General features: G+C 52.0%; 1 protein-coding gene across 1 annotated transcript in view; it reads left to right on the top strand.

Annotated features, from left to right (window-relative positions):
- Nucleotides 1-24,861, top strand: part of NEURL1B (neuralized E3 ubiquitin protein ligase 1B) — a 42,023-nt gene that overhangs the window by 5,750 nt on the left and 11,412 nt on the right. The window contains exon 2 of the mRNA XM_081230987.1: nucleotides 12,628-13,173. Coding sequence (XP_081087113.1) covers nucleotides 12,628-13,173 — 546 coding nt within the window. The remainder of the gene's footprint in view (nucleotides 1-12,627; nucleotides 13,174-24,861) is intronic.

The raw sequence follows: 24,861 nt of genomic DNA, 5'->3' as shown, positions 1-24,861 counted from the left end.
AGGAGAGGCCTCAGGCCTGCCCCTGGGGTCCCTAGACGGGGCTGGCTGACAAGTGCCCTTCACTTCCTGCCTTGAAAGCTCTGCCCCCCGGTGACCACGAGCCCTGAGCTGAGGGGCTGGATTGGGAGGCATCCCTTTCATAGCACTGACAGCAGTTCCCAAGGGTTCCTTGAGCCCTGTCCAAGACACCTCATTTCTGAGGACGAGAATCTGCCTGGCTGGTTGCATTTTGCAGTTTGCATTGGCTCACCAAACTTCCAGGTCTAGTGGGAGAGACGACCAAGGACAGGGCAGTTTGGTAAGTGGGGGAGGGGAAGCCCAGGGGGCTGTGAGAGCCTAGAGGAGGATGCAGGGAAGGCTTCCTGGAGGAGGTGCTGTCCAGCTGAGACCGGAAAGCAGAGAAGTTAGCCACAAGGGAATGGGAAAGGCTGTTCAAGGCAGAGGGTTAGATGTGCAAAGGCCTGAGGGGAGGGAGAACGGGGCATGTGAAGGGGGAGCTGCAGAGTTCGGGGGTCCCAGTGCAAGTGAGGGTGGCAATATGAGGTCAGAGCGGTGGGTAGAGGTCAGGTCAGAGGAAGAGTGGTTTCTTGCAGGCCGGCCTGCAGTCAGAAGACTTAGCTTTCTCAGATGCCACACTCCCCGCCAGGATGATGTGCTGTGTTTGCTGGGCTGGGCCGCAAAGGCTGCTCAGAACAGGCTGTTTAATCTTCCCCTTGGACAAGAAGAGTCAACTGTGTCCTCTTTTGGACCAAAGGGCTTTCTGTACTTGGTAGTGCTCTATAAGGACTTAAAATAGAAGCCCAGAAGCCAGGTGTGTGGTGAGAGCTTAAAGCAGAGAGGGAAGAGGAAGGGGCCCAGCGTGCGGTAAGTTGTGAGCGCCCACCTGGGGGGTGTAGCCGAGTGGTCAGAGCTGCAGCACGCCCGCCCCATGCCAGGCCCTTTTTCTGTTTCATCCCCTTTAAACCATCAGGACGAGCCTTCCAGAAGTAGTCTCCCACTTCACAGATGAGGAAACTGAGCTCAGAAGGGTCATGAGACCCGCCTTGGGTCAGGCAGCTAGGAAGTGGCAGAACAGAATTTGATCCCAAGCCTGCCTGACCCCAAAGCCCCTTCCCCCATCACTATGGGGCGCTGCCCCCTGGGGCTTCTTGGGGCTGCTGCCCCTTGGCCTCATCCTGAGCTCCTGAGTCCCCCCTCCCCACAAGCTGTCCTTCCTGCAGGCACACCTTCTTACCTTCTTTGTCCTGGGAAGGTGAATCGCCTCTGTCCCCAGCAGCCAGAATGAAGCTGCCCATAGAAAAGGTCCATCCACCAACCCCGCTCACCTCATCCCAGGCCTGGAGACTCTAACTAAAAAGGTAGAGGTGGCATCTGGGAATCCTGCCCTGGAGGAGAAGGGGTGAACTGGAGCTCTGCACCCCTTCCTCCTGCCTGACTAGGGCTCAGGCTCCTGATGTGTCTGCCTGGTAAAAGCTGGCCCGTGCTCGGCCATCCCCACCCCCCATTGGCAGGTGTCACCACGCACCCACATCCTTTCCCCTGAGCCCGGCTGCTACCCAGAGCTCCAGGCAGCCCCTACCAGTCGGTCAGCAAGGGCCTGAGGCCAGGGTGAGTGCCCTTTGTCACCCTGCACCCAGGCTTTCCTGCAGGGCAGGAGCATCCTGTCTCCCTGGTGTGCTGTCATTATTAACAGCGTTGGTAATGGCACAGGCTGGGGGCCTCCATCCCTGGGTCTGAGTCTGGGCTCTGCCCCTTATTATCCAGACGAACGACTTGACCTCTCTAAGCTTTGATTCCCTTTTCTGCAGAAAGGAGATAATGATGTTACGTCTCAGGCCTGCAAAGCCTCTGACAGATAGTGAGTGCTCACGGGGGGCACCTGTTATGATTATGTATTCACTAGACAAACAAGCCCCTGCTCCCTGCTGGGCCTGGTGCTCCCATGGGAGACAGACACAAAAGAATAATAATAACCACTAGCTTGTATCACTCAGCCAGGCTGTGCCAGGCACTGTTCTCAGCAGGTACCTGCATTTAGCCCTCAGGACAAGCCCTGTGAGAGAGCTACTATTTTTAGTCCCATATAACTATTGAGAGAACAGAGAGGGAAAGTAGCTTGCTTAAGGGCACACAGCTCGGGTAGTCCAACATGATTCCCACTAGAAGGAAGCAGTGTTGGTGTGGGATGGATGACTGCCAGGTCGAGACAGGGGGTCAGGTGAGGGGCATTTCACATTTGCCCTGGAAGCCTTCATAGTATTGAGCAGAAACTTGTGAGCATCTAGATTTGTCTCGCAGATTTCTTTTCAGTTGTTCACCTACTTCTGAGGTTGTTTATCTCACATCCCACCTTTAGGCATGGAAGCGTAGGGCCACTCTCCCCGTGGCTTATGGGGACCCCAGCTGATATTCCCGAAGTCTGATGTGTAGATCTCCAACCCCCTTTCAAGGCAGGCCAGGCGACGACTGATGTCCTGAGAGTTTTCTGGAGAGCAAAGCAAGGGCCATGTCAGCCCCAGAGGGGCAAAGGATCCCCAGCAACATAGCCTGGGGACCCTTGGAACCAGAGAGCTGCCTGCAGATCCATGAGGCAGGGGAGCAGACTTGACAGCGAAGGGTACTGTGGACCAAACACAGACATGACCAGACGTGTGTGACATCACATGAGATTTCAGCTCAGTCAAAGGAAGAGCTTTCTAACTGTGGAAGCTATCTGGAAGTGGAATGAGGGCAGTGGGGGAGAAAGTACCCTTTGCCAGAGTGGCATTGGTGTTTAGCCCAATTGGGACTTGACATGGACATTGTAGAGGCAACTAGAGCATCAGATGGATCCGGGATGAATTGTCCATTAAGGTGCCTTTTGACCCCGGGGTCTTATAGGAAGTGTTAGCCAGTGCTCATCTGCTGAACGCGTGGAGGGCCCTTCATAATCTCTCACTTTTCTAATCCCCCTGCCAGTTCTGCATGTTGGGAGGCTTTAGCCCCATTTTATAGATCAGGAAACTGAGGCACAGAAAAATGAAGCCACCCACCCCCTTCTGGGTCTGTTCCCTCCCCTGTGACCTCCCAGCCTCAGCAATTTTCCACACGTAGCAGCAGGTACTTCTGAGCAGCAGCCATTCTTGGATATCAGTGCCAGCTCGCTCTCCTCCCTTCCCCTTCATTCTCCTTATTACCAGGACTCAGAGCAGCTCAGAGCTGGCCTCTTGTATCGCCTCTGGGCAGAGGGGAGAAAGTTCTTTAATGAGTAAACCATCTGGCAATACGGGTGGTGTGGTGGTGTCTGGGGCAGTACTGGCAGTCGGCACAAGGCCCACAGCTATTAACAAGTGTGTTCTGTTTACATCCTCAACGTTACACATTGTTTACATCATAATTATATCCCTCAGGCTCGTGTTTTCTTTCCTTTTCCCCAAGGAGATGCCCACCCATCTCATAAATTCCAAGAATGCTCAGAAACACCATGTCCCACCTCCCATTTGGCAGATCAGGACACTGAGGACAAGAGCCTTGCAAAGGGTCACACAGAGATTACAGGTGGGGTCTGTGGCTGGAATCCCAGGAGAGATGGTGGAAAGAGCACTGGTTTTGGAGGTAGTCTCATGTTCAAACCTCAGTTCTTCTATATGTAAGCTAAGTGACCCTGGGCAAGTCACTTCCCCTCTCTGAACCTTCATTTCCCATCTTTAGGATGGGGAGAATGATGGTGACCCCCTCATGGGATTGTGATGAGGAATAAATAGGAGACTCCATGAGAAGTCTGAGCCAACATAAGATGGGGACTCTGTAAATGGGCATGTCTCACCCTCTTTGCCAGAGGTGACTTTGGATTCCTTGAAGGCAAGGAATCCGTGCTCTTGAAATTGATGAAAAGGAAGGGAGCAATAGGACCAAATAGTCCTGCTGGGTCTCACCTCTCAAATCCCTACAATAGATGCCTAAAGTACTCGCTGGCTGGCTAGGGAAGCAATTCCACATGATGGTTAAGTGTGTGCATGGCTTTGGATTCAGGTCTGAGTGAAATCCTGACCCAGCTGTTTGCCTGCACCATGACCTTGGGCCATCCCCTCCTCATCTGGGCCTAATGTCCTCATCTGGGAAATGGGCTCATAAGGATGTAGAGAGGCCCCAGTGAGCCAACAACTCTCAGATCATCAGAGCTTAGGATGTGTGATATGGAGATTCTTATTAGGACTCCTGAGTTTGCATTTCCAACATTCATCCTTTACTTCTTGGGTCAGGGACAGAAGCCCATGCAGACTTCCTGCAGGCATCCTCAGTCTATACTCACTGGCTCTTGGGAGCCCTCAGGCATTTGGAGAAAGGCCAGTCTGACAGAAGAGGGGGAGAGGAAAGAGAAAGCTGGCTCTTTGGAGAAGGAAGGAGAGTGGGAGGGGCACCCTTGAGTCACTTCTCTGTGGGCCTCAAAGCCAAACATGGCAGGGAAGGAATCTACTTTAGTTGAGGACCTACTGTGTGCCAGGCTCTGTTCCTTCCCTGTAGGGATAACTTCTACACTTTTCCCAAAGCACCCATGGCATCTTCTTCCTAGCCTTGGGAGCCAGGCTGGTATGGTTCTAATGCTAACTCCACCACTTCCTGGCTGTGTGGCCTTGGGCAGCTCTCTCAGCCTCTCTGAGCCTCCCTTCCTCACCAGCAGTGGGTCTGGTAGCAGTCACCTCCTTCAGCACTGTCAGGAGGATCACAGGAAGTCTGGTGGGTGGAGGGCCAGCCCCAGACTCTAGATGGCCCCCTGGGAGGTCTGCCTCTCTGATCATGCCCCACCTCCAATCCCCTTTTAGACCTTGGGGACATTCGGCTCTGGGGCTCCATCCCCCTGCTATAATCTGCCACTGCTTTCCCTTTTTTAGATGCTGCTTCTTGTTCATCCCAAGTTCTGCCAACCTGTGGCCTTTGAGTTGCTCAAAACAGGCTGATTGATGACATCCACCACCACACCTGCCCCTCTCTGAGCCCAAGCCAGGGCCTCACTCCACCTCTGTCCCAGAAGGTGGCTTATGCCTCTTGTACATTGCCTACTTTTTTCTTGTAGGTCAGGGGGTAAGCGAGAGACCTTGGGAGGAATGAGGCATAAAACAGGAAGGATGCAACCTTCAGGGTCAGACAGGACCAGATTCAAAAACAGGCACTAGCCTCACAGGCTGGGTGGTCTCTGGCCAGGACGTCCGCCTCTCTGGGCCTCAGTTTCTTCACTTGGAAGCCACCTGGCAGGGTGTGGCCATGAGTGAATGGGCCATGTGGTGAGCCCCTGGCACACACTGGGAGTGCCACAGAGGTGGGCTCCCACCCCTCGGGGCCAGCAAACACCACCCAGCCATGGCGTTTGTGAAGAGCATTTCCTCAGCTCCAGAGGTGAGAACAGTTGGTTTTCTAGGAGAGTTTCCAGCTGCTTTTGAGCCTGGAAAGCAGGGCCAGTGGACCTATTGTTTCAAAGTTGGGACAGGGGCCCTGCAGGTGCCCATCTAGGGCTGAGGATAGTGAACAGCCAGGCTTCTGGGCATCGCCCAGGCTGGGGGAGTGGCAGCTATCAGGGCAAAGAGAAGGAGAAAGCTGGCCCATCAGCTGGCTTAGCAGGCAGCTGCCAGAAGCTGCCTGGAGGAGAAGCAGGTGCCAAGGGACAAGACTGTGCCAGCGGTTGGAAGCAGTGTTCGAAACCTGGACTGGTTTTACCACTCCTGCTGTGCCGGATCATTTTGATAGGCAGGGAAGAAAGGAGCGGGCAGTTTCTATGGGAAGACCCAGGACTTGAATCTCATTTTTCAGAGAGACGGATCCTCAGAGGCTCTTTCCCTTCTCCAAACCCTTCAGTGGCCCCCAGAGCCTTCGTGAGGACCTTAATCTCCTCTGCTAGGCCTTTAAGACCCTTTGTGATGTAGCTCCTGACTCCCTCTCCACCCTCCCCTTTCCCTTCTACACTCTATTCCCTGCAGTTCCCCAAGTGCGCTCAGCTTGCTCTCACCTCCAGGCCTTTGCCTGTGCTGTTCCCTCTGCCTGAAACACAGTTCCCCATCCTTTATCATGCCCCACCCCCAGCCATTTCTTCCTCAGACTGCAGAGTGGCCCCTCTGAGAAGCAGCCCCATGGCCCCAGCCCTCCGTGCTGACCACCCTGTGCAGTCATGTTGTCTGTGTCCATCCCCCCTGCTGGTCTCTCAGCTCTGGGGTCAGGGACTGTGTGTGACTCGTCAGCGTGTGCGTCCCTGCAGCCAGCGCGGCCCTGGCATGGAGCGGATGCTCCTTAAATGTCAGATGAAGGAGGAAGTGATGTACTTGAAAAAGAATGAGGGCACGTTCCCCCTCACCCTCTGCAGCAGTGGGGTCCTAACCCTGGGAGCCGGCGCTTCTGAAGTTGGAGCTTGCTGGGTCCCTTTATCAAGAAGAGGCCTCGACCGAGGGGCCCAGCAGAGGGTCGGAGCCGGCTTGGGAATCCCAGCTCTGTTGAACATGCTTGGAGCGGGCGTCGGGATGACCTCACCCCCTGGGAACTCAGTGCATCTGAGCCCACTTGAGCCAAGAGGGCTGCCACTTAGACCTGGAAGGAGAGGGCTTTTCTCCCAACGAGCAGTGGCGCGTGACCTCCGGCCTCCCTCCTGGGCCTCCTTGCAGCTGTTGACAGGAGTGTTGTGCCTTTCCGGCTGCACTGTGCTGACCGCGTTCTGTCTGCAGAGAATAGGAGGGGGAGGAGCCTGGTGGCGGTTTCCAAGTGTGGGCTGGCCCCTTTCCACCCTGGGTGCTGGCCGACCAGGCCTCTGAAACAAAGTCCCGTTAGGCTGGCGTCTTTCTGCTGGGTGCATGTCACTGCCCTTTTTGGCAGAGGTGAAGGAGGCTTGGTTATTTTTTTTCTAATACACTTTCAAACTCACCAATAGAAAATTACTTTCTGTTGCCAAAGGAGACTGATATTCCCGCCCTGCTTTGGGTGACGGGAAGCCTTGCCAAATACCAGGCTTGCCTTTTCCTCTCTAAAGCCCGCGAGCGCGCACGCACACACGTGCACCCTGTTGCTTCCTACCTCTGTCACTTGAACCAGAGAGTTGTTACTGAAGGTCCACAGTCTGAGGTTGGATGTTGTGAGGGTTCAGAGCCCCTGAAGTTGTACGTCACATTGTGTGAGTGGAGTGTGGGTGTATTTCGGTGGGAGAGGGGCCGGTACAGCTGTCATTGCGCTTAGCAAGGCACACGACCCCCGCCCCCAAAGGCCACAGGCGGCAGCCTTGGAGAGGGGGCAGGGATGGGAGGAAGGGCCCGAGCCTGGCCCTCCCTTGCCACTGCCCATCTTTGCTGCCTTGGTTTCCTTCTCTGGAAAATGAAGGTGGTAAAACCTACCCTGCAGGGTTGTAAGAATGTAAACTCAATACACAAAGGCCTGTGCAGGCACATAACGAAGGCTCAGTAAAAGGCTAGTTAAATCCTCTGGTGAGAGGGAGGGGGCAGAATAGACTGTCCTCGCAGTTGGCAATTCCCTTCCCCGGTGGAGCGGAATCTGCTGAAAATTTCAGCCAGAATGCCATCTGCTGAGTGCCAGCAAGCTGGAGGCCGTCATCTCGGCAGCCAGAGAAGCTGGAGCTGTTGCTTCCTGCCATCCTCCTGGCAGTAAATGCCATTTCCTTGGGCTCTTTTTAGATCAAAGGAAAAGCTGGGTTGGGGCGATGAGCGGGCATCATTCAGGGGTGGCACAGTGCACATTTGGGACGCTGCTGGGATGGCTTAAAAATAGGCCTCTGTCCTCAGACACCCAGAGAAAGTGACCCTGGGGTTTTCAAGAGGCCTTTCCTGGCCAAGGTTATCAACCCTCCATGGGAGAAACGTTGCAGGATATATTCCCCTGACCCTACAAGTAGCCATCTTCGACCCAGGAGTAAACCTTTTCTCGGCAAAGAAACTAAATAAGGTAACTAAATGGGGTGTTGGGGGGGAACCCAGTGTTAAGTGAACACCTACTACGTGCCACACACCGAGTCTGACCAGCTGGCCTCATTTGTCCTCAGAGCAATTGTGCAGGGTGGAGATGACTCTTACCAGTTTTCTAGGTCTGGTTGGGGGGCGGGGCAGAGAAGTTAAGCATGTACCTCAAGATCACACAGCTACAAAACGACAAAACCAGAATTTAAACCCCCATCTGTCTGACTCCAAGCCTGTGCTCTTTTTAACTGCCTCTCACATTGAAATTTAGAAAATAAAAGTGTGGGAGAGATGGAGTGAGGGGCTTACCCAGGGGTTGGACCTGATGTTCCCTGCAGGGGCGGGAATGAACGTTTAGTGCATATCCATCGTGTGCTGGGACTCCTGCTGGGAGCTTTCTGTGCTCTCATCGCCCCTCCCAGCAGCCTGAGATGAGGCTCTGCATTCACACACTATTCACAGATGGCGACTTGTCCAAAGGCCCCTCAGACAAATTAGCAGCAAAGCACGGGCTTGCACCCAGAGCCCGTGAGGGCCGTTCTAAAGCACTGATGTGAGTAAATCATGGAGCAGCAGCCCATCCCCCTGCTTTCCCGAAGGACTAGCCCAAGGCTGGCAGTGGCAACATTTGTTTAGCCAGAACAGAGCTCCCTCCTCCCTAAATACCCACAGCCACTCATCACCCACCCCCCAAAATCTGTACTCGTACGTTTTCGAATGGGGCATTGCTTCCTTGACTAAACGCTGGAAAGGCCCTTGCCTCTGGTCTTGGAGGGGCTGGAGCAGCCTTTGGTTAACCATGAGGGGTGGGCCAGGACTGTCCCCTCCTTCCTACACACAGGAAGAGACTACAGAGTCTCCCCTCGGTTCCCACCGCATAGAAACTCCTTCCCCCTGCCTTGTTCTTAGAGTCTCTAGACCCAGTTCCTGGCCAGAGAGAGGGAGGCACACCCGCACGAGGCCAGTGGGGACTCGGCCTTGCATGGGAGGAAAGGGTCTGGCCCCTGGCGTGGGTTGGGGTCCCTCCCTGGCAGAAGGTGACACCTTCTCACCAGTGACAGGGCGTCCATTTAAATCTGGTCCTGGCACCAGCAGCCAGGAACATCTGTGCCCATGGACTCAGCCATTTGGGGGAACAGCTGAAGTGATCTCCAGGAGGGGAACGGCAGGGGACATTTTGGCTCTCAGTGGAATATTCTGCAGTCGTGAAACAGAACAGTGAATGCTTGGGAGCCATGTGGGAAAAAATGCTTTTTATATAATGTTGAGTTAGGAAAGAAAAGGCAGGAGGCAAAATTAAATGTGTACTCTGGTTGCAAGGAAGTTAGAAAAGGTACTCAGTACTACTTAGTGCTTAGTACTTCTGTGCTACTTATGGAGGAAAGGCAGGACAGGAGGAAAGAGCACTGGTTTGGGGTCAGACAGAGCTGGGTTCATATCTCCTTGTAGCTGCAGGAAGTTTTTTTTCCTGGAAAATAAAGACAATAATCCTGTGGGTGAGGATTTGTATTGAGAATTAACTACAACCTTGTATCAAAAACATCCGGCCCGGGCTTCCCTGGTGGTGCAGTGGTTGGGGTCCGCCTGCCGACGTGGGGGGCGCGGGTGGGTTCGTGCCCCGATCCGGGGGGATCCCGCGTGCCGCAGAGCGGCTGGGCCCGTGAGCCGTGGCCGCTGAGCCTGCGCGTCCGGAGCCTGTGCTCCGCAACGGGAGAGGCCACAGCAGTGAGAGGCCTGCGTACCGCAAAAAAAAAAAAAAAAAAAAAAAAATCTGGCCCAAGACATGGCGCCTAGTGAGGGCACAGCCATGGTTCTTCCGCGGATAAGGGCCAGGCAGGGAAGATGAAAAATGCAATGTGAGCTAAGGTGTGAATGTGGGGAGAAGAGGGGAAACTTTCTCCTTCTTCCCAAACTTTCTCTAATATGGCTGTAGTGTTTATTGCTGTAATTTAAATGACAAAGTTCAGGTTTTCCATTGACATCCCTGAACTAGGATGTTCTCTGAGGCCCCGTGGGGTCCATGGCCACAGTTTTCTGTTTCATGTAGAAGCTGCTTTCCCTGAGCTGAGCTAAAAGCAGATGCTGGTGTACAATTTGCAGATTGCTTTTTGTTCTTTCATTTTGAGCATTTTCAATTTGTGTAAATAACACATCCTCTTAGAGACTTTTTCACTCTGGTTTTCTTTATCTCACATAAGGCCTCTGGCCTCAGAGGAGGGAAAAGTAGTGTTTATCCCTCATTCCCTGAAGGAAGTTGGATCATATAATCAAAATTAAACAAATATGTAAACTTCGCTGGTTACTTGGCTGCCTTTTATCCTAACATATAGCTGGTTTAGCAGGAAACATCCCCTTGTAGTAACAAAGCAGTATCTCTCCACACCCCAGCATCCATTGAAATCGCCAGGCCACTCTGAAGGAACAGCTGCTTAGGATTCCCAAGCCAGTTTTGTAAAGAAAGTCTCTGATTGAGAGGTAAGGTTGGAAAAACAACAGTGATGGGAGCTGAGATAAAAATAATCAAATAAGGGTGGCTTGTGGTCTTTGGTGCTTTTGATCTCTAGTCCTATTTAATGTTTCCTGGAGAGTTTGCCAGCGGCGGGGACCTTGGAGAGAATCCGGCCTGTTAGACACAGGAGGAAACTGCTACCCACGGTTGGGTGGCTGGTACAAGGCCACAGCGTGCGTGGAGAACGCAGGCTCTGCTGTCCTGGGCGGCCTCTCTGGATGGTTTACACCCGAGCAGTATTTCCCCCCTTCGTCTGATTTTTGTCCTGCTGGTATTGCTGTCCAGTGGTCCCTTACTCTTATCCTTGTGGTTCCGGAGATGGCCCACAGCCTGGCTCTGTGTCCACCCTCCTCTCTGCCTTAGGGGCCCTTCCTAACAGGCAGTGCCGGCCTGCTCCACTGGAGGCCCCTATGGTGTGCACTCTGAGCCTCCCAGGCTGGCGTTCAGGGCCTTCCTGTTTGGTCCCTATGATGTGATGGCTCCCTCACCCCTCACCCCTGCAAAGCAGTCGTTGCCCAACCTCAGATACCCTCTGTCACACCTACCGTAGTACTTACCCTCCCCTCCAAGTCCAGCTTCCCCCACTTCTGCCCCTAGTGTTCCCTCTGCCTGGAATGTATACTCCCTTAAGACCTGGCTCTGTGGACATCACCCCCTGCCCTCCGGCCCCTGGCTGAGTCTGGGGTCTCCTCTGGGCCTAATAGCCCCCCAATGCCAATGCCTAATGTGGTCTCTATTGTTATTATTGGTCCCTAATGTTCATGTCTATTCATCTGTGTGTCTTCTCTTCCACGGAGAGACTCAGATCTCCACAAGGGCAGGATTGTATCATCACCTGTGCTCCCTCAGTGCTTCACACCAGCAGATGCATCTGCAAAAAGATGGATGGGTGGATGCATGGATGGATGATGGACGGATGGATGGATGAATGGATAGATGGATGCATGGATGGATGGATGGTTGGATGGAATGGATAGGTAGATAGAAGGATGGAAGGATGGATGGATGGATGAATAATGGAGTGAGCATTTTGCCTGCTGCCCTCCTCCACCAGTTCAATGCCTAGCAGGCCTGCCTAGGGGTACAAGGAATCAACAGGTGGCCTCTGCATCCCTGTCCTACATCAGGGGTGTACAGCCCAGCCCTTCTGTCCATCCTGTGTTGATTCCTAAACAGCAGAGAGAATAAGGTAAAATGGCTAAAAAGGCAGGACGGAGGTCACACAAACATGGCTTCAATTGAAGCTCTGCCTTTACTGGAGCCAGCTGTGTGACTTCAGGCAAATAAATCAACCTCTCTGAAACACCATGTCTTCATCTGCATGAAGGAGATAATGGTAGTCCTTACCTCATACAGTTATTATAAGGATTAAATGAGGAAACGCATGGTAAGTCACCAGGGATGGAGGAGGGAAGGTGGGAAGGATGATGCCCCCACCTCCAGAAGGGGCCACCTGGGTTTGTGGCCAGCGTCCAGATCCTTTGAAAGGAGACTATCCCAAGATTCTCCAGGTCCTTTGGGGCAAAATTCCCATAGAAATGAATTATGAAAGGTGTATGTTCTAGAAAAGCCAGACTTGCTTATAAAGAATGCCTTCCTCTTCTGTGGGTAAAGGGGAAGGGAAGTCAGAATACTGGCTTGGGTGTCCTTTGGAACCTCAGTATTATGATCACGTTATTAGTTGCTTATTAACCACATGCTCTGTGCCAGGCAGTATTCTAGGAACTTCGTCCACATGTTCATTTAGCAGCTGTGTGAGTTAAGCAATGTCCCCATTTTACAGGCAGGGAAACAGGCTAGAGAAGTGATAGGATCTCCTGCATATCACACAGCCAGGAAGTGCCAGAGAGCTGAGATTCCAGGATGCGCCGGGGATCCCAAGAGTGTGCCCAAATTGCCTTGCTTTTTAATAAAAATTACACAGAGAAAAGCAACCAAAGACTCCCCACTACTCCCCAAGAATCCAAGGCCGCTCTTCCCTTTAGAGGGACTTTGCAGCCCAGAAGTGGCTTTTGGAGGAAGCCTCTAGATGTGGAGGGATTTGATGGGAATGGAGAAGTCAGTTGACCCCAGCCTGGCTCTTGTGACCAGCTCATTAGTGTTGGCCTGTCTGGGAGTGAAACAGCTCTGAACAGTTTCAGAGGGGCCTAACAGTTTGTGAGGGCGCCTAACCCTCCTGTCTGTGTCTTCCCGCAGACTCGAGCCCGCCCGCGCGCCTCCTGGCCACCCGGCCTTGCTGCGGCCCCGGCCCGGAGCGGCGCCCGGTCCTGGGCGAAGCGCCGCGTTTCCATGCACAGGCCAAGGGCAAGAACGTGCGGCTGGACGGCCACTCGCGCCGGGCCACGCGGCGCAACAGCTTCTGCAACGGGGTCACGTTCACGCAGCGGCCCATCCGGCTATACGAGCAGGTGCGGCTGCGCCTGGTGGCCGTGCGCCCGGGCTGGAGCGGGGCGCTGCGCTTCGGCTTCACGGCGCACGACCCGTCGCTCATGAGCGCCCAGGACATCCCCAAGTATGCCTGTCCCGACCTGGTCACGCGGCCCGGCTACTGGGCCAAGGCGCTGCCCGAGAACCTGGCGCTGCGCGACACTGTGCTGGCCTACTGGGCGGACCGCCACGGCCGTGTCTTCTACAGCGTCAACGACGGTGAGCCCGTGCTCTTCCACTGCGGTGTGGCCGTGAGCGGCCCTCTCTGGGCGCTCATCGACGTCTACGGCATCACTGACGAGGTGCAGCTCCTCGGTAGGTCGCGGCTCCCGCTGGCAGGGGGATAGGGCGGCGCCGCCTGGACCAGGCAGCGGGTCCCCGCGCGCATGGATGTGTATTTCTGTAACATTCACGAGTACCGAGGGCTCACTTTGCCAGGCGTCTTCTGAGCAGTTGACACATTTCAACTCATTTCTTTCTGGCAAAAACCTACCACCCCCGTTTTACCGATGAGAAAACTGAGGCACGCAGTGGTTAAATGACTTGCATTGCAAAGCCAGGATTGGAACCCACACGGGTGTGGTCCAGAGTCCATGGTCTGGCCCAGGTTCATTCACTTGCTCCTTCGTTCAGTTCCGTGCTCATTCACTCACTCATTCTTTCATCCATTCCTGTGCTCATTCCTTCACTCCCTTGTTCATTTGCTCACACACTCATTCATGCAAGTATTTGTTCTTTTGCTCGCTCATTCATTCACTGATTCATATATCCACTCACTCACACGTGTTTATTCATTTGCTCATTCATTCACTCACAATCCATTTACTGGTATAGCAGTCAAACATATGACCTAGTCTTCTAGTATTTACACTGCCCAGGCAGTCGGCAATATGTATCGAATCAAGGCCCATGGTTAAAGGGCTCAAGGTCCACTGGGGAAGCAGGCAGGTAAGTGTGGCTCTGGCTGTAACAGAGGAGGTGGTGAGAACTCATGGGGCTACAAGTCTGCTGCTCTTAAGACCTTATTTCTCTCTCTCTCTCTAAACTTAAAAAAAAATTGAGGTAAAGGTCACATGACACAAAAGTGCCGTTTTAAAGTGTACAGTTCGGTGGCATTCAGTTGGCAACCATCACCTGTATTTAGTTCCAAGACATTTTCATCACTCCAAAGGGAAATCCATACCCATTGGGCTGTCCCTCCCCATCCTTCCCTCCCCCCAGCACCTGGCAACCATTGACCTGCTTTCTGTTTGTGACATTAGCTCTTGAAGGTGCTCAGGTGGCACCTGAGCCAACCCAGCCTCCATTTCTGGGGAAGCAAAAGGAGAGCAAGTTTCTCAGGGGACACGGCCCTATATGTCATTTACCTGCAGTGAACGCACAGATCTAAAGTTTGAGTTTTGACATATTTATACACCTGTCCATAAGCCAAGAAAGTTCCTGCCTGCCCCTTCTGAGGCAGCCCCCCTCTCTCCCGGGGCAGCCACTCTTCCGATTTTTCACTATAGATTATTGTGCCTCTTCTTGAACTTTACATGCATGGAATCATGCGGTATATGCATTTGTGTCTGGCTTCTTAATCTCAGCGCAGGGTCTTTGAGATTCATCCATGTTGATGGTGTATCAGAAGTTTGTTCCTTTTTTATTGTGCAGTAGGATTCCGTGATATGGATGCACCACAGTTTGTATATCTGAATGTTTGGGCTGTTTCTGGTCTTTCAGCCCTGCATCTTGAGGGAAAACTCTGGCCCCGGGCTCCTTGCCTACCACCACCCATACCACCGCTGGGCAGGGAAGGGAGATGTATGCGTTCAGCCTCCCCAAATCTCCAGGAGAAGAAAGGCAGCAGGATTTCTGAGCAGTTAGGAGCAGAGGGTTGGGAGTCACACGGATTTCTGCTCCACACCTGGCTCTCCACTTGCCAGCTATGTGGCCTTAGCCAGGTGACCGAACCCTCTCTGTGCCTCAGTTTCTTCATCTGTAAATTGAGTTCATGATAGCACCCACCTCGTGGGATTGTTGGGCAGGGGAACATGAGATGGTGTATGAAAGCGATGCAGCATAGCACCTGGCCCATAGAAGGCACTCAAGAAATAACAGCTAAGAAGTAAGAATCTCTGCCCGTTTGCATGGGGGCTGAAGCACATGTCTGAAATCCAGGTTTAGGCAGACCAAATTATGAAGAGCTACCCACCCTCCAAGCTGAGGCCTTACTTGGGCATTTTAACTGTGTTGCCCCACACTCTTTTCCATGGAAAATTTTGGTATTTCACCTCCAGGAAATGTAGGTTTCTAAAACCTCCTCTAGATGTCCTGTCGCTCTTTTTTGGAGCTCTTTATTCCTATAGAGCAGGAAAACAATCAGGCCTCATTCACCTGCTCCCTCAGATAGCCCATGTCTCAGGGTAGTAGCCGAGAAATCACAGCCACTCCATAATCAGTGCAAGTGGATTCGGATTTTTAAAAAATACAAATTGGAAGTAGCCTCTGATGACTTAATGAGACTGAACAAGCCTGTGAGGAGTCACGGACTCTTGCCCATGTTCATTTGCTCATTTAACAAGCCTTTATTGAGCCCCTCCAGCATCCCATGCCCCTTGGAGGGAAGGAGAGGACCCACTGGAACATCAGTGGCAGGTGGCAGGCATGAGTTTGTTTCCTTCTCTGACAGTAGTGCCTGCAGTGAGCTGGTTGACAGGGAGCACCAGCACAGGTGCCATGGGGCAATGTTCACAATTACATGCAGATGCGGAAATGAGATTCAGAAGGAATGCTATCTCTCGGTGATGGGATCATAGGTGAATTTCACTTCTTTCTTTATTACCTCTATGAGTTATCTTTTTTAATATATATGTAAAAAAACCTTTTATAATCAGAAAGGGCAATAAAGTTATTTTTCTTTCTAAAGGTTATATGAGATAATGGAGAAGTTACTGACATGTGATCAAGGCTCAATAAATGTTTCCTTTCCAGGGAAAGAGGAAATTGACATTGGTTGCATCCGGGTACAGGGGTTATGGGTGTTTTTTTTTCTTTTTTTCCCCCCAAGTTATCAACAATGATTTATAATCAGAAAAAAAAGTTATAATAAAGATAAGAAGAAAGCAAAACAGTCATGCTTTTGTACGGTTTGAGCCTGGGTAATAGATACTCTGCTGTGGCCGGCACAACATGAGAACCAAAGAAATCCCACCATAAAGGGGACCCCTCCCTCCCAGTTCCTGGAAGAACTGGGCTTCTGAGGGTGGTGTCCACAGTACCAAGTGGATAAGTAAAAGGCAACTGATGTTAGTGTCATGCAAATTCCTCTGGCTTCCTTTTCCTCACTAGGAACAAGGGGGTAACATAGTTCCCTTAGAGAGTCTCAGCTGTGAAACTCCAGAATAGGGACCCCTCATCCCTCCCTCACCTCTCTCAGACCACACTGGATAGACCCTCAACACCAAGCTAAAGCAGCATCTGGGTAAGGTTGTCAAGTTTAGGATGCCCAGTTACATTTGAATTTTCAGAAAAATGATGAATAATTTCTTTAGTACAAGTATACCCCATGCAATATTTGTGACATAGTTATAAAATAATTTGTTTTCTTTTTTTAATTTTGATTTTATATTGGAGTATAGTTGATTTACAATGTTGTGTCAGTTTCAGGTGTAAGGCAAAATGATTCATTTATACGTATATCCATTCTTTTTCAGATTCTTTTCCCACATAGGTTATTACAGAATATTGGGTAGAGAAGAATTTGTTGTTTATCTGAAATTCAAATGTAACATGGCATCCTATATTTTATCTGGCAACCCTCACCTGGGAAGTGTCCTCCCCATCTGGTGGGCCAGGGGTGCACTGTATTTGCCCTGGAACTTGAGCCAAAATTAAGTCTCAGAAACAAAAAGAGATGCGTAGGCCTTGCCTATTTCTCTTACCTGAAGAAATTGTGCTTTCAGCCCAGCATTCCTCCTGCAGGGGGGTCCAGCTGCAGCAGAGAGCACTGCTTCTCTGTGGCCAGACCCTCAGGTGCCCCCTCTTGTGACATTCAGTCTTTCCTCAAGATAGGGCAACTTAGCCCCTTTTAGATAAAGAATCCAGGGCTTGGAGAAGGGAAGTGACTTGCTTGTGAGTGGCAGAGCCAGGATTAGAACACTTTAGTTCAGTGGTTCTCAGCCTTGGCTGCACATTGATGTCACCTGGGGGGCTCTGAAAACCCCACTTCCCAGGTTGCACCCAGACCAATTAGATCAGAACCTCAGGGAGGTGGGGGTGGGGTGGGGGGTGGCTCCCAGGCACTCAGATTTCTTAAAGGCTCCTCGGGTGATCCCAGGGTGCAGCCAGGATTGTGATCACAGTGGTCCTCTTTGCATGGGTACCTGTCCCTCCTCCCTGCCTAGTACCAAGCTGAGCTCTTCAGACCTCTCAGTTCAGGGCATGGTATCATCACACAAGCCCCTTCTCTTGTTTTGACTTTTCTGCTTCATCTCCAGTTCCCACTCCCATTCACGCCTTCCCCTGCCCAGATAAGCATCACTCTGACATTTGGCAGCCCTTGGGCGTGTGTATCTTTTTAAAATATGTAGAGCTGTTTTGTATGCATAGGTAGATGGTATTGTGCTAAGGATCTTATTCTGTTTTTCTTTTTTCACTTGCCCCATTTTAAGATTTATCTGTATCTGTCTCTGCTTCCTTATTCTCTAATGGCCTCCCGCTTTGATGGACACCTGGGTTGCCCCCATGCAAACTGCATTGCTGGATACATTCTCCCACAGGGCTGCCCTGTGGCTGCTAGTTTACTGTTCTCGGGGGCATCAACCAGGATGGGCTTACTGGGGCCTGGAGTGGTCCATCCTGAGAGCCTTGATTTCTCTGGATGCTCCTCTGGGCCAAAGACAAGTTACTTTCTGCTGATTTTAGTAGTTCTCGGACCCAGGAGAAGAAGGTTCAGCCAGGTCGTGCACACCTCTCCTGGCTCCTTTTTCTCCAAGGAAGCTCTTTTCCAGAGCTCTGGAATGCAGGCCCCATGCTGTCCTGAGGCAGCCCTGTCCCTCTTCCAGGCAGCTCAGGAGTGGTCAGTGTCATGGCCTCATTATCCTCCCTCTGCCAAGCGGTAGAAGGCTGGTCAGACTGAACATGGAACGCCAGCCCAAGGCCATGGCATTGCAGGCTATGCTGTCAGAAACCTTTGGTTGCAAGTGACAGAAACCAGTTCAATCTCACTCAAGCAAAAAAAAAAGGTGGGGGTGGGGTGGGGTGGAATTAATGTCTTCTGTGACTGAAAATTCCAGGGAACAGCTCCCTGTTAGACTGGCTTGATGCAGAGGCCCAAGAAATAGCATCCAGAATATTGGCCTGCCTTTATTTCTTGCTCAGCTGTAGTCTTTGTTGGTGTCATCCTCCACCAGGCTCTCCCTTTGGGTTGGGGGCAAGGCCACCAGCAGCTCCAGTCCCATGTCCCACGAACTAGCAGGAGAGCTGCTTTCCCACAAGGTCTAGCTAAAATCTCAAGATCTAACCTCATTGATCTCCATGGCCAGAGGGATGGGATAGAGTGACTGGCCAAGTTAAGACTCCCTCCTCAAGGCAATGAGTGGAAATGGGGCAGGGGGAGTTCCCTCAAAAGAATAGTTGGGTGCTGAGACCGGAAGAAGCGGGGATTGGGTGCCAGATAGCCAGCAACAGTGGCTCTCCAAAGGCCTCATAAGGGAGTCATTAACCCCCCTTGAAAGCCTTGAGCCCTTTCGTTAATTTATTGGACCTACTCTGTGCCAGGCACCACGCTGAGGGCTTTACCTGGGTGATGTCTTCTAGTCGTCACAAGAACCCTTTGAGATAGGAAATAGTATCATCCCCATCGGCAGACCCAGCATGGATGGATAACTTGGCCAAGGTCACCTAACAGTTGGTGGTTCTAGAGCCAGTATTTGTTCACTAGTGTTACGAACAAACTGTTTGACAGAGACTTGAAGTTGTAGATTGAAATCAGAGCCTGCAGGTCTGAGTGCACCTCTCCATGCTGCAGATAAGGAAACAGAGGCCCAGAGAGGGGCAGGGATTTGCCTGAGGTCACCCAGCCCATCCGTGGCTGTGGTGGGCAAGGGGCTTTGGTCCAGGACCCGAGAGGTGCCTTGGTGTGGGACCTGTGAGCACCCACATCAGGCAGGGAGGAGTGGCTTCAGCTGGCTTCATCCGGAGCCCCAGTGGGGAGCAGCAGAGGGTAATCGGCTTTTGCAGTTAATGTTTTCTTTACAAACAGCCCAGATCAGCGCCCAGCTCCCAGCCCCACAGTAAGGCATTTGCCTGGTAGGGTACCCCGAAAGCTTATCCTTTCCCAGTCAGGAGTGAGAGCTCCACTCTGCGGCCACGTCCTACTAGGGGCCCCTAAAGGCCCACTCTGTGTCGGGCATGGCACCAGGCACGGCACCAGGCACGTGGGTATTCCTTCCACAGCTCTGCCTGCCTCCCCATGGGCCTGTGAGGAAGGTGTGAAACTCCCCAAATTGCAGAAGGAAGCTGAGGTCACAAACCGTACTGGCCAGGGACCAGCCGAGGTCTGTCTGCCCTGGTCCAGTCTTCTCTGGTTGGCAGCAGGGAGGCATCTGGAAAAGCCCTGGCTCAGTGCCCAACATCCTCACCTTCTCTTCTCCATCCCAACACCCCTGCCTTTCTGCCTGCCCTCTTGTGGCCATGGTAGAAGGAGTTCTGCTCCTGTCCCCTCTGCCTGTTCAGGGACATTCTCCTGTCATTTGTCCCTTTCTCTAGCCTCTCTTTCCCTCTCCACTGAATCATCCCCATGAGCACACACAAGGGTTCTGGTAGCGCCCATCTTTAAAAGAAACTGCCCTTGACAGTCTCTTCCACAGGCTACTACCATTTCTCTGCTCTCCTTCAGAGAGAAACTTTCTCAAAGGTGTTGTCTATACCACCCCCTCCCATTTCCTTCTTCAGCTCGTCCCAGTGAAATTTTTTAAAAATATTTTTTAAATTATTTTTTTTTAATTAATTTTATTTATTTATTTATTTTTGGCTGTGTTGGGTCTTCGTTGCTGCACACCAGCTTTCTCTAGTTGCGGCAAGCGGGGGCTACTCTTTGTTGCGGTGCGTGGGCTTCTCATTGGGTGGCTTCTCTTGTGGCAGAGTACGGGCTCTAGGAACGCGGGCTTCAGTAGTTGTGGCACGTGGGCTCAGTAGTTGTGGCTCACGGGCTCTAGAGCACAGGCTCAGTAGTTGTGGCGCACGGGCTTAGTTGCTCCGCGGCATGTGGGATCTTCCCAGACCAGGGCTTGAACCCATGTCCCCTACATTGGCAGGTGGATTCTTAACCAGTGTGCCACCGTGAAATTTTTTTTTTGATTAAAAAAGTTTTTAATATGAAATTAAAAAGAAAACACAAATAGAAAGAAATCAATTCTCTTTAGCATTATACAAAAAAGTATGAGTAGGCCCCAAAGGAAATGAAACATTATCACATTTGTTTACACCACCCTCTGGTTCTTCATATTATTTACTATTCAAACAACAGAAAGTAGGGGCTTCCCTGGTGGCGCAGTGGTTGAGAGTCCGCCTGCCGATGCAGGGGACACGGGTTCGTGCCCCGGTCTGGGAAGATCCCACATGCCGCAGAGCGGCTAGGCCCGTGAGCCATGGCTGCTGAGCCTGCGCATCCGGAGCCTGTGCTCTGCAAGGGGAGAGGCCACAACAGTGAGAGGCCCGCCTACCGCAAAAAAAAAAAAAAAAACAGAAAGTATAGTTGGCAATTTAAGGACTGGGGGAGAGATATACCCAAAGCACATTTTCTACCATGTTTATTCTACACTGCATATAGCTGTGCTCCCAGAGACAGCTTCTTCTACCTCTGCACTGGCACAGGATTGCAGTTGTAGGTAAAATGGAACCTGCTCAGAAGCTGAGGGAGACAAGAAATGGTGGATCCGTAGCCTGGTGCATCGTCAATTCAAACAATGGGGCAGCTACCAGCCTGTAATTTTTAGGTTCTGCAAACAAGGCTTTCTCTTGAAGTTAAACCAAAAACAACTGCTTATATTCCTTAGGCTTTGTAATGTGTGCAGGAATATACGGATACTGAGGACGTTCAACATTTGGTCGCTACTAGTTACCCACGTAGTCATCAATGACCCAGTCTGGCAGGACTCACCGTGATGCCCCAGTATCTCGGCCAGTGAGAGTTTTAGCCCTTCAACTTCGTCTTCTCCTGGCTTAGGGCACCACCAGGTGTGCTGAAGAAAGTTGTTCCCAGCTGTGGCAGTAATACACGGGGTGGCCAGTGCTCGTGGACCAGCAGAAACCCTTCTCACTCCAATTTTTTTTTTTTTTTTTTTTTTTTTTGCGGTACGCGGGCCTCTCACTGTTGTGGCCTCTCCCGTTGCGGAGCACAGGCTCCGGACGCGCAGGCTCAGCGGCCATGGCTCACGAGCCCAGCCGCTCCGCGGCATGTGGGATCCTCCCGGGCCGGGGCACGAACCCGCGTCCCCTGCATCGGCAGGCGGACTCTCAACCACTGCGCCACCAGGGAAGCCCCTACTCGCTCCAGTTTTATCAGACTCCTCCCCAGTGTGCTGAAACCTGGCTGCAATAGAGCCGTCCGCACCGCTTCACTGGACTTCAGCCTGCAAGCTCACCCTTCAGCCTCGCGCTGCCAGATCCAGAGCTGTCGTCTCCATCCTCTCACCCGGCCTCTCCCCGCTGCCACAGGACAGCTCTCCCCGCCTCTCTGACCTGCTCGTGGCTCCAGGCCTCCAAAGCTCCTGCTTTTCCTCCTACCTCCTGAGCCTCTCCTCCTTGGCCCGCTTGCTGGCTCCTCCCCTGCCTGTCTCCATATGCTGAGAGCCCCAGGATTCTATCCTAGGCCCTCTTTATTCTCTTTCCTTCTTACTTTTTTTAAAAATAAATTTATTTATTTATGTGTTTTTATATTTGCCTGTGTTGGTCTTCGTTCCTGCACGTGGGCTTTCTCTAGCTGTGGCGAGCGGGGGCTACTCTTCGTTGTGGTGCACAGACCTCCCATTGTCGTGGCTTCTCTTGTTGCGGAGCACGGGCTCCAGATGCGTGGACTTCAGTAGTTGTGGCACGTGGGCTTAGTAGTTGTGGCTCACGGGCTCTAGAGAGCAGGCTCAGTAGTTGTGGCGCACGGGCTTAGTTGCTCCAGGGCATGGGGGATCGTCCCAGACCAGGGCTCGAATCCGTGTTCCCTGCATTGGCAGGTGGATTCTTAACCACTGCGCCACCAGGGAAGCCCTCCTTCTTACTTGTAAATCATATAATACAACGTGCATGTAGAAAAGTGTCTAAACAACTGTAGAATTTAACAAACAAATGAGGCAAGGCCATTTCTCTCATCTACCCTCTTTCTCCAGATGATATGACCCTGTCGCTGGGCCTTGAGTCCCATCTCTAAGCTGTTGGCTCCCAAATCCATATTCCCAGCCCTGACACCTCCCCTGAACTCCAGAGTTCCCTCCGCCTACTCACATCTCCTTCTGGCGTCCGAGAGGCTTCCCACATGGAACACGTTCACACAGCCATCCCTTGTTGTCTGTGGATGGCACCACCCACATAGTGCCTCAGCCAAAACCTCCGGGGTCATGCTGGACTCCTCTTTTCCTCCCCCGGCAATCATTCTGTCAGCGTGTCCTGTCACTTCTGCCTCCAGGACACGGCCCAAAACAGTCCTTCTGAGACACTGAAGTGACTGATGGATGGTCCCCTCTGTCTCCAGTTCTTCCAGTCTTCATTTTCATCATCACACACAGATGGTTTCTCTTGGGGCATAAATTCTGCTTTACCTCCAGGCCCAGACATAGTTGACCTGAGAGAGCCAGGGAAGAGAAAGAAAGGGAAGAACTGAGCTCCAACCCAGGCCAGAGGCAGGCCCTGGAGGTGGCCCAGGGAGAGTGGGAGGTCAGGGCGCCCATCCCAGCCATTCCAGCCTCCGCGTGCCTGGCCTCGGACTGCTGCTGCATGATGGTGCTTGGTGGATGATCATGGAGGGGTTGGGGGGGGGTACTTGTTGGACCCTTCCTGTCAGAGATATTAGGTCCCCGGGGACCACAATTCCACTTGGCCTGAGGCTGAGTCCCCATGCTGGGCAGCTGTAAGAGCTGAACAAGGACAGCTGAATTTTGGAGGCAGCGTTGCTTGTCATAGGAGCCCGGCTTTGGAGTTGCATAGCCTGAGATGGAATCCCATTTCTGTCACCGCTGGCTGTGTGACCTTGAATAACTCACTTCATCTCTCAAAGCTTCGGTGTTTTCCCACTGTGAAATGTGCCCATTTTGCAGAGCCGCATGGGATAGTGGTAAGGATTGATAATGAATGCATGGAGTTGCTTCTGGTAGGTGCTCAAGTAAATGGTTGTGTATACTTTCATGAGGTCCAGGGAGTGGATTTGGAGACGAGTCACAGGTTAGAGCCAGGAAGTTTTGATAAGCTTCCTTGATGGCCTCTTGATGTGGCTGGATTTCTGCCTGTAGCCAGCTGGCTGACTCTCCATAGAGAAGCTTTGAGAGGTGGATTCTGACGTGTCGGGCTTAGGCCAGCACTCTGCTCTCTTGGGCCTGTCTCACTCAGGGACAATGCCTGATAGGGACAAAGCTCCTTATAATAAAGGAAGGAGACCCAAGCTTTTCCAAGGGGCTACTGTGTGCCAGGTCCCAGGTTAAATGCTGTCACATACCCTGTAACACCAGCCTCAAAAACATACCAAGCTTTCGCCGCCTCAGAGACTTCACACGTGCTGTTCCCTCTGCCTGAACTGCTTACTCTCCACCTCCCAGCCACCACTCCCTCAGCCTTCGTGTCACAGCTCCGTGATCAGAGACTGGGCTGTTCTGACCCGCGGTCAGGCCCCACTTCTGACCAAGTCCCCCTTTGACACACACAGAGGATCCCAGTTCTATCACTTCCTGGCTGTGTGACGTGGAGTAACTCACCTTGCCTCTCAGAGTCTGAGTTCCCCACTGGAATGTGCCCGTCTTTCAGAGCATCGTGAGATGGCAGCTCTTGGTGGCACTCATCACAGTTTGGAAGAAGAGTTAGTTTACTGTCAGTTGCTTCATTAAAATCTGTCTCTCCCACTGCAACGAGAGCTCCATGGACCCAGAGGCCATGCCTGCTTGTTCTCCTCTTCAGCCAGTGCCCAGCACAGCGCTTGGCACATGGCAAGTGCTCTGTGCATTTTGTTAATAGATGTTTAAGGAATAATGATAATTACCATGTTTTGAGCACTTTGTTGCCATGCTCTGTGCTAGACCACTGGTCCCCAACCTTTCTGGCACCAGGGACTGGTTTCGTGGAAAACAATTTTTCCACGGACCGGGTGGTAGGGGGATGGTTTCCAGATGATTCAAGTGCATTGATTTACTATGGTCTCTGTGCAGTCAAACCTCTCTGCTAATGATAATGTGTATTTGCAGCCGCTCCCTAGCACTTGCATCACCGCCTTGGCTCCACCTCAGATCATCAGGCATTAGATTCTCAATAAGGAGCGCACAACCTAGATCCCTCGCATGCGCAGTTCACAGTAGGGTTCACGCTCCTATGAGAATCTAATGCTGCCGCTGATTTGACAGGAGGCGGAGCTCCTGTCAGACCAGCGATGTGAGCAGTAATGTGAGCGATGAGGAGCGGCTGTAAATACAGATGAAGCTTCGCTGGCTTGCCCGCTGCTCACCTCGTGCTGTGAGGCCCGGTTCCTAACACGCCATGGGGACTGATAGCGGGTCCGTGCCCCAGGGGTTGGGACCCCTGTGCTAGACTCTTTATAAAAGCATCTAATTTAATCTCTACAACAACATGGGTGGGAGTGTGGGGGGCAGGTATCATCATTCCTTTTTTAAAAACTTTAAAATTTTATTTTTTTTATACAGCAGGTTATTAGTTATCTATTTTATACATATTCGTGTATACATGTCAATCCCAATCTCCCAATTCATCACACCACCACCACCGCCACCACCCCCGCCCCTTCCCCCCCTTGGTGTCCATACGTTTGTTCTC

Source organism: Mesoplodon bidens, assembly GCF_964165515.1.
Source record: "Mesoplodon bidens genome assembly, chromosome: 4".
Lineage (NCBI taxonomy): Eukaryota > Metazoa > Chordata > Mammalia > Artiodactyla > Ziphiidae > Mesoplodon > Mesoplodon bidens.
This window is presented reverse-complemented; position numbering and strand designations above follow the sequence as displayed.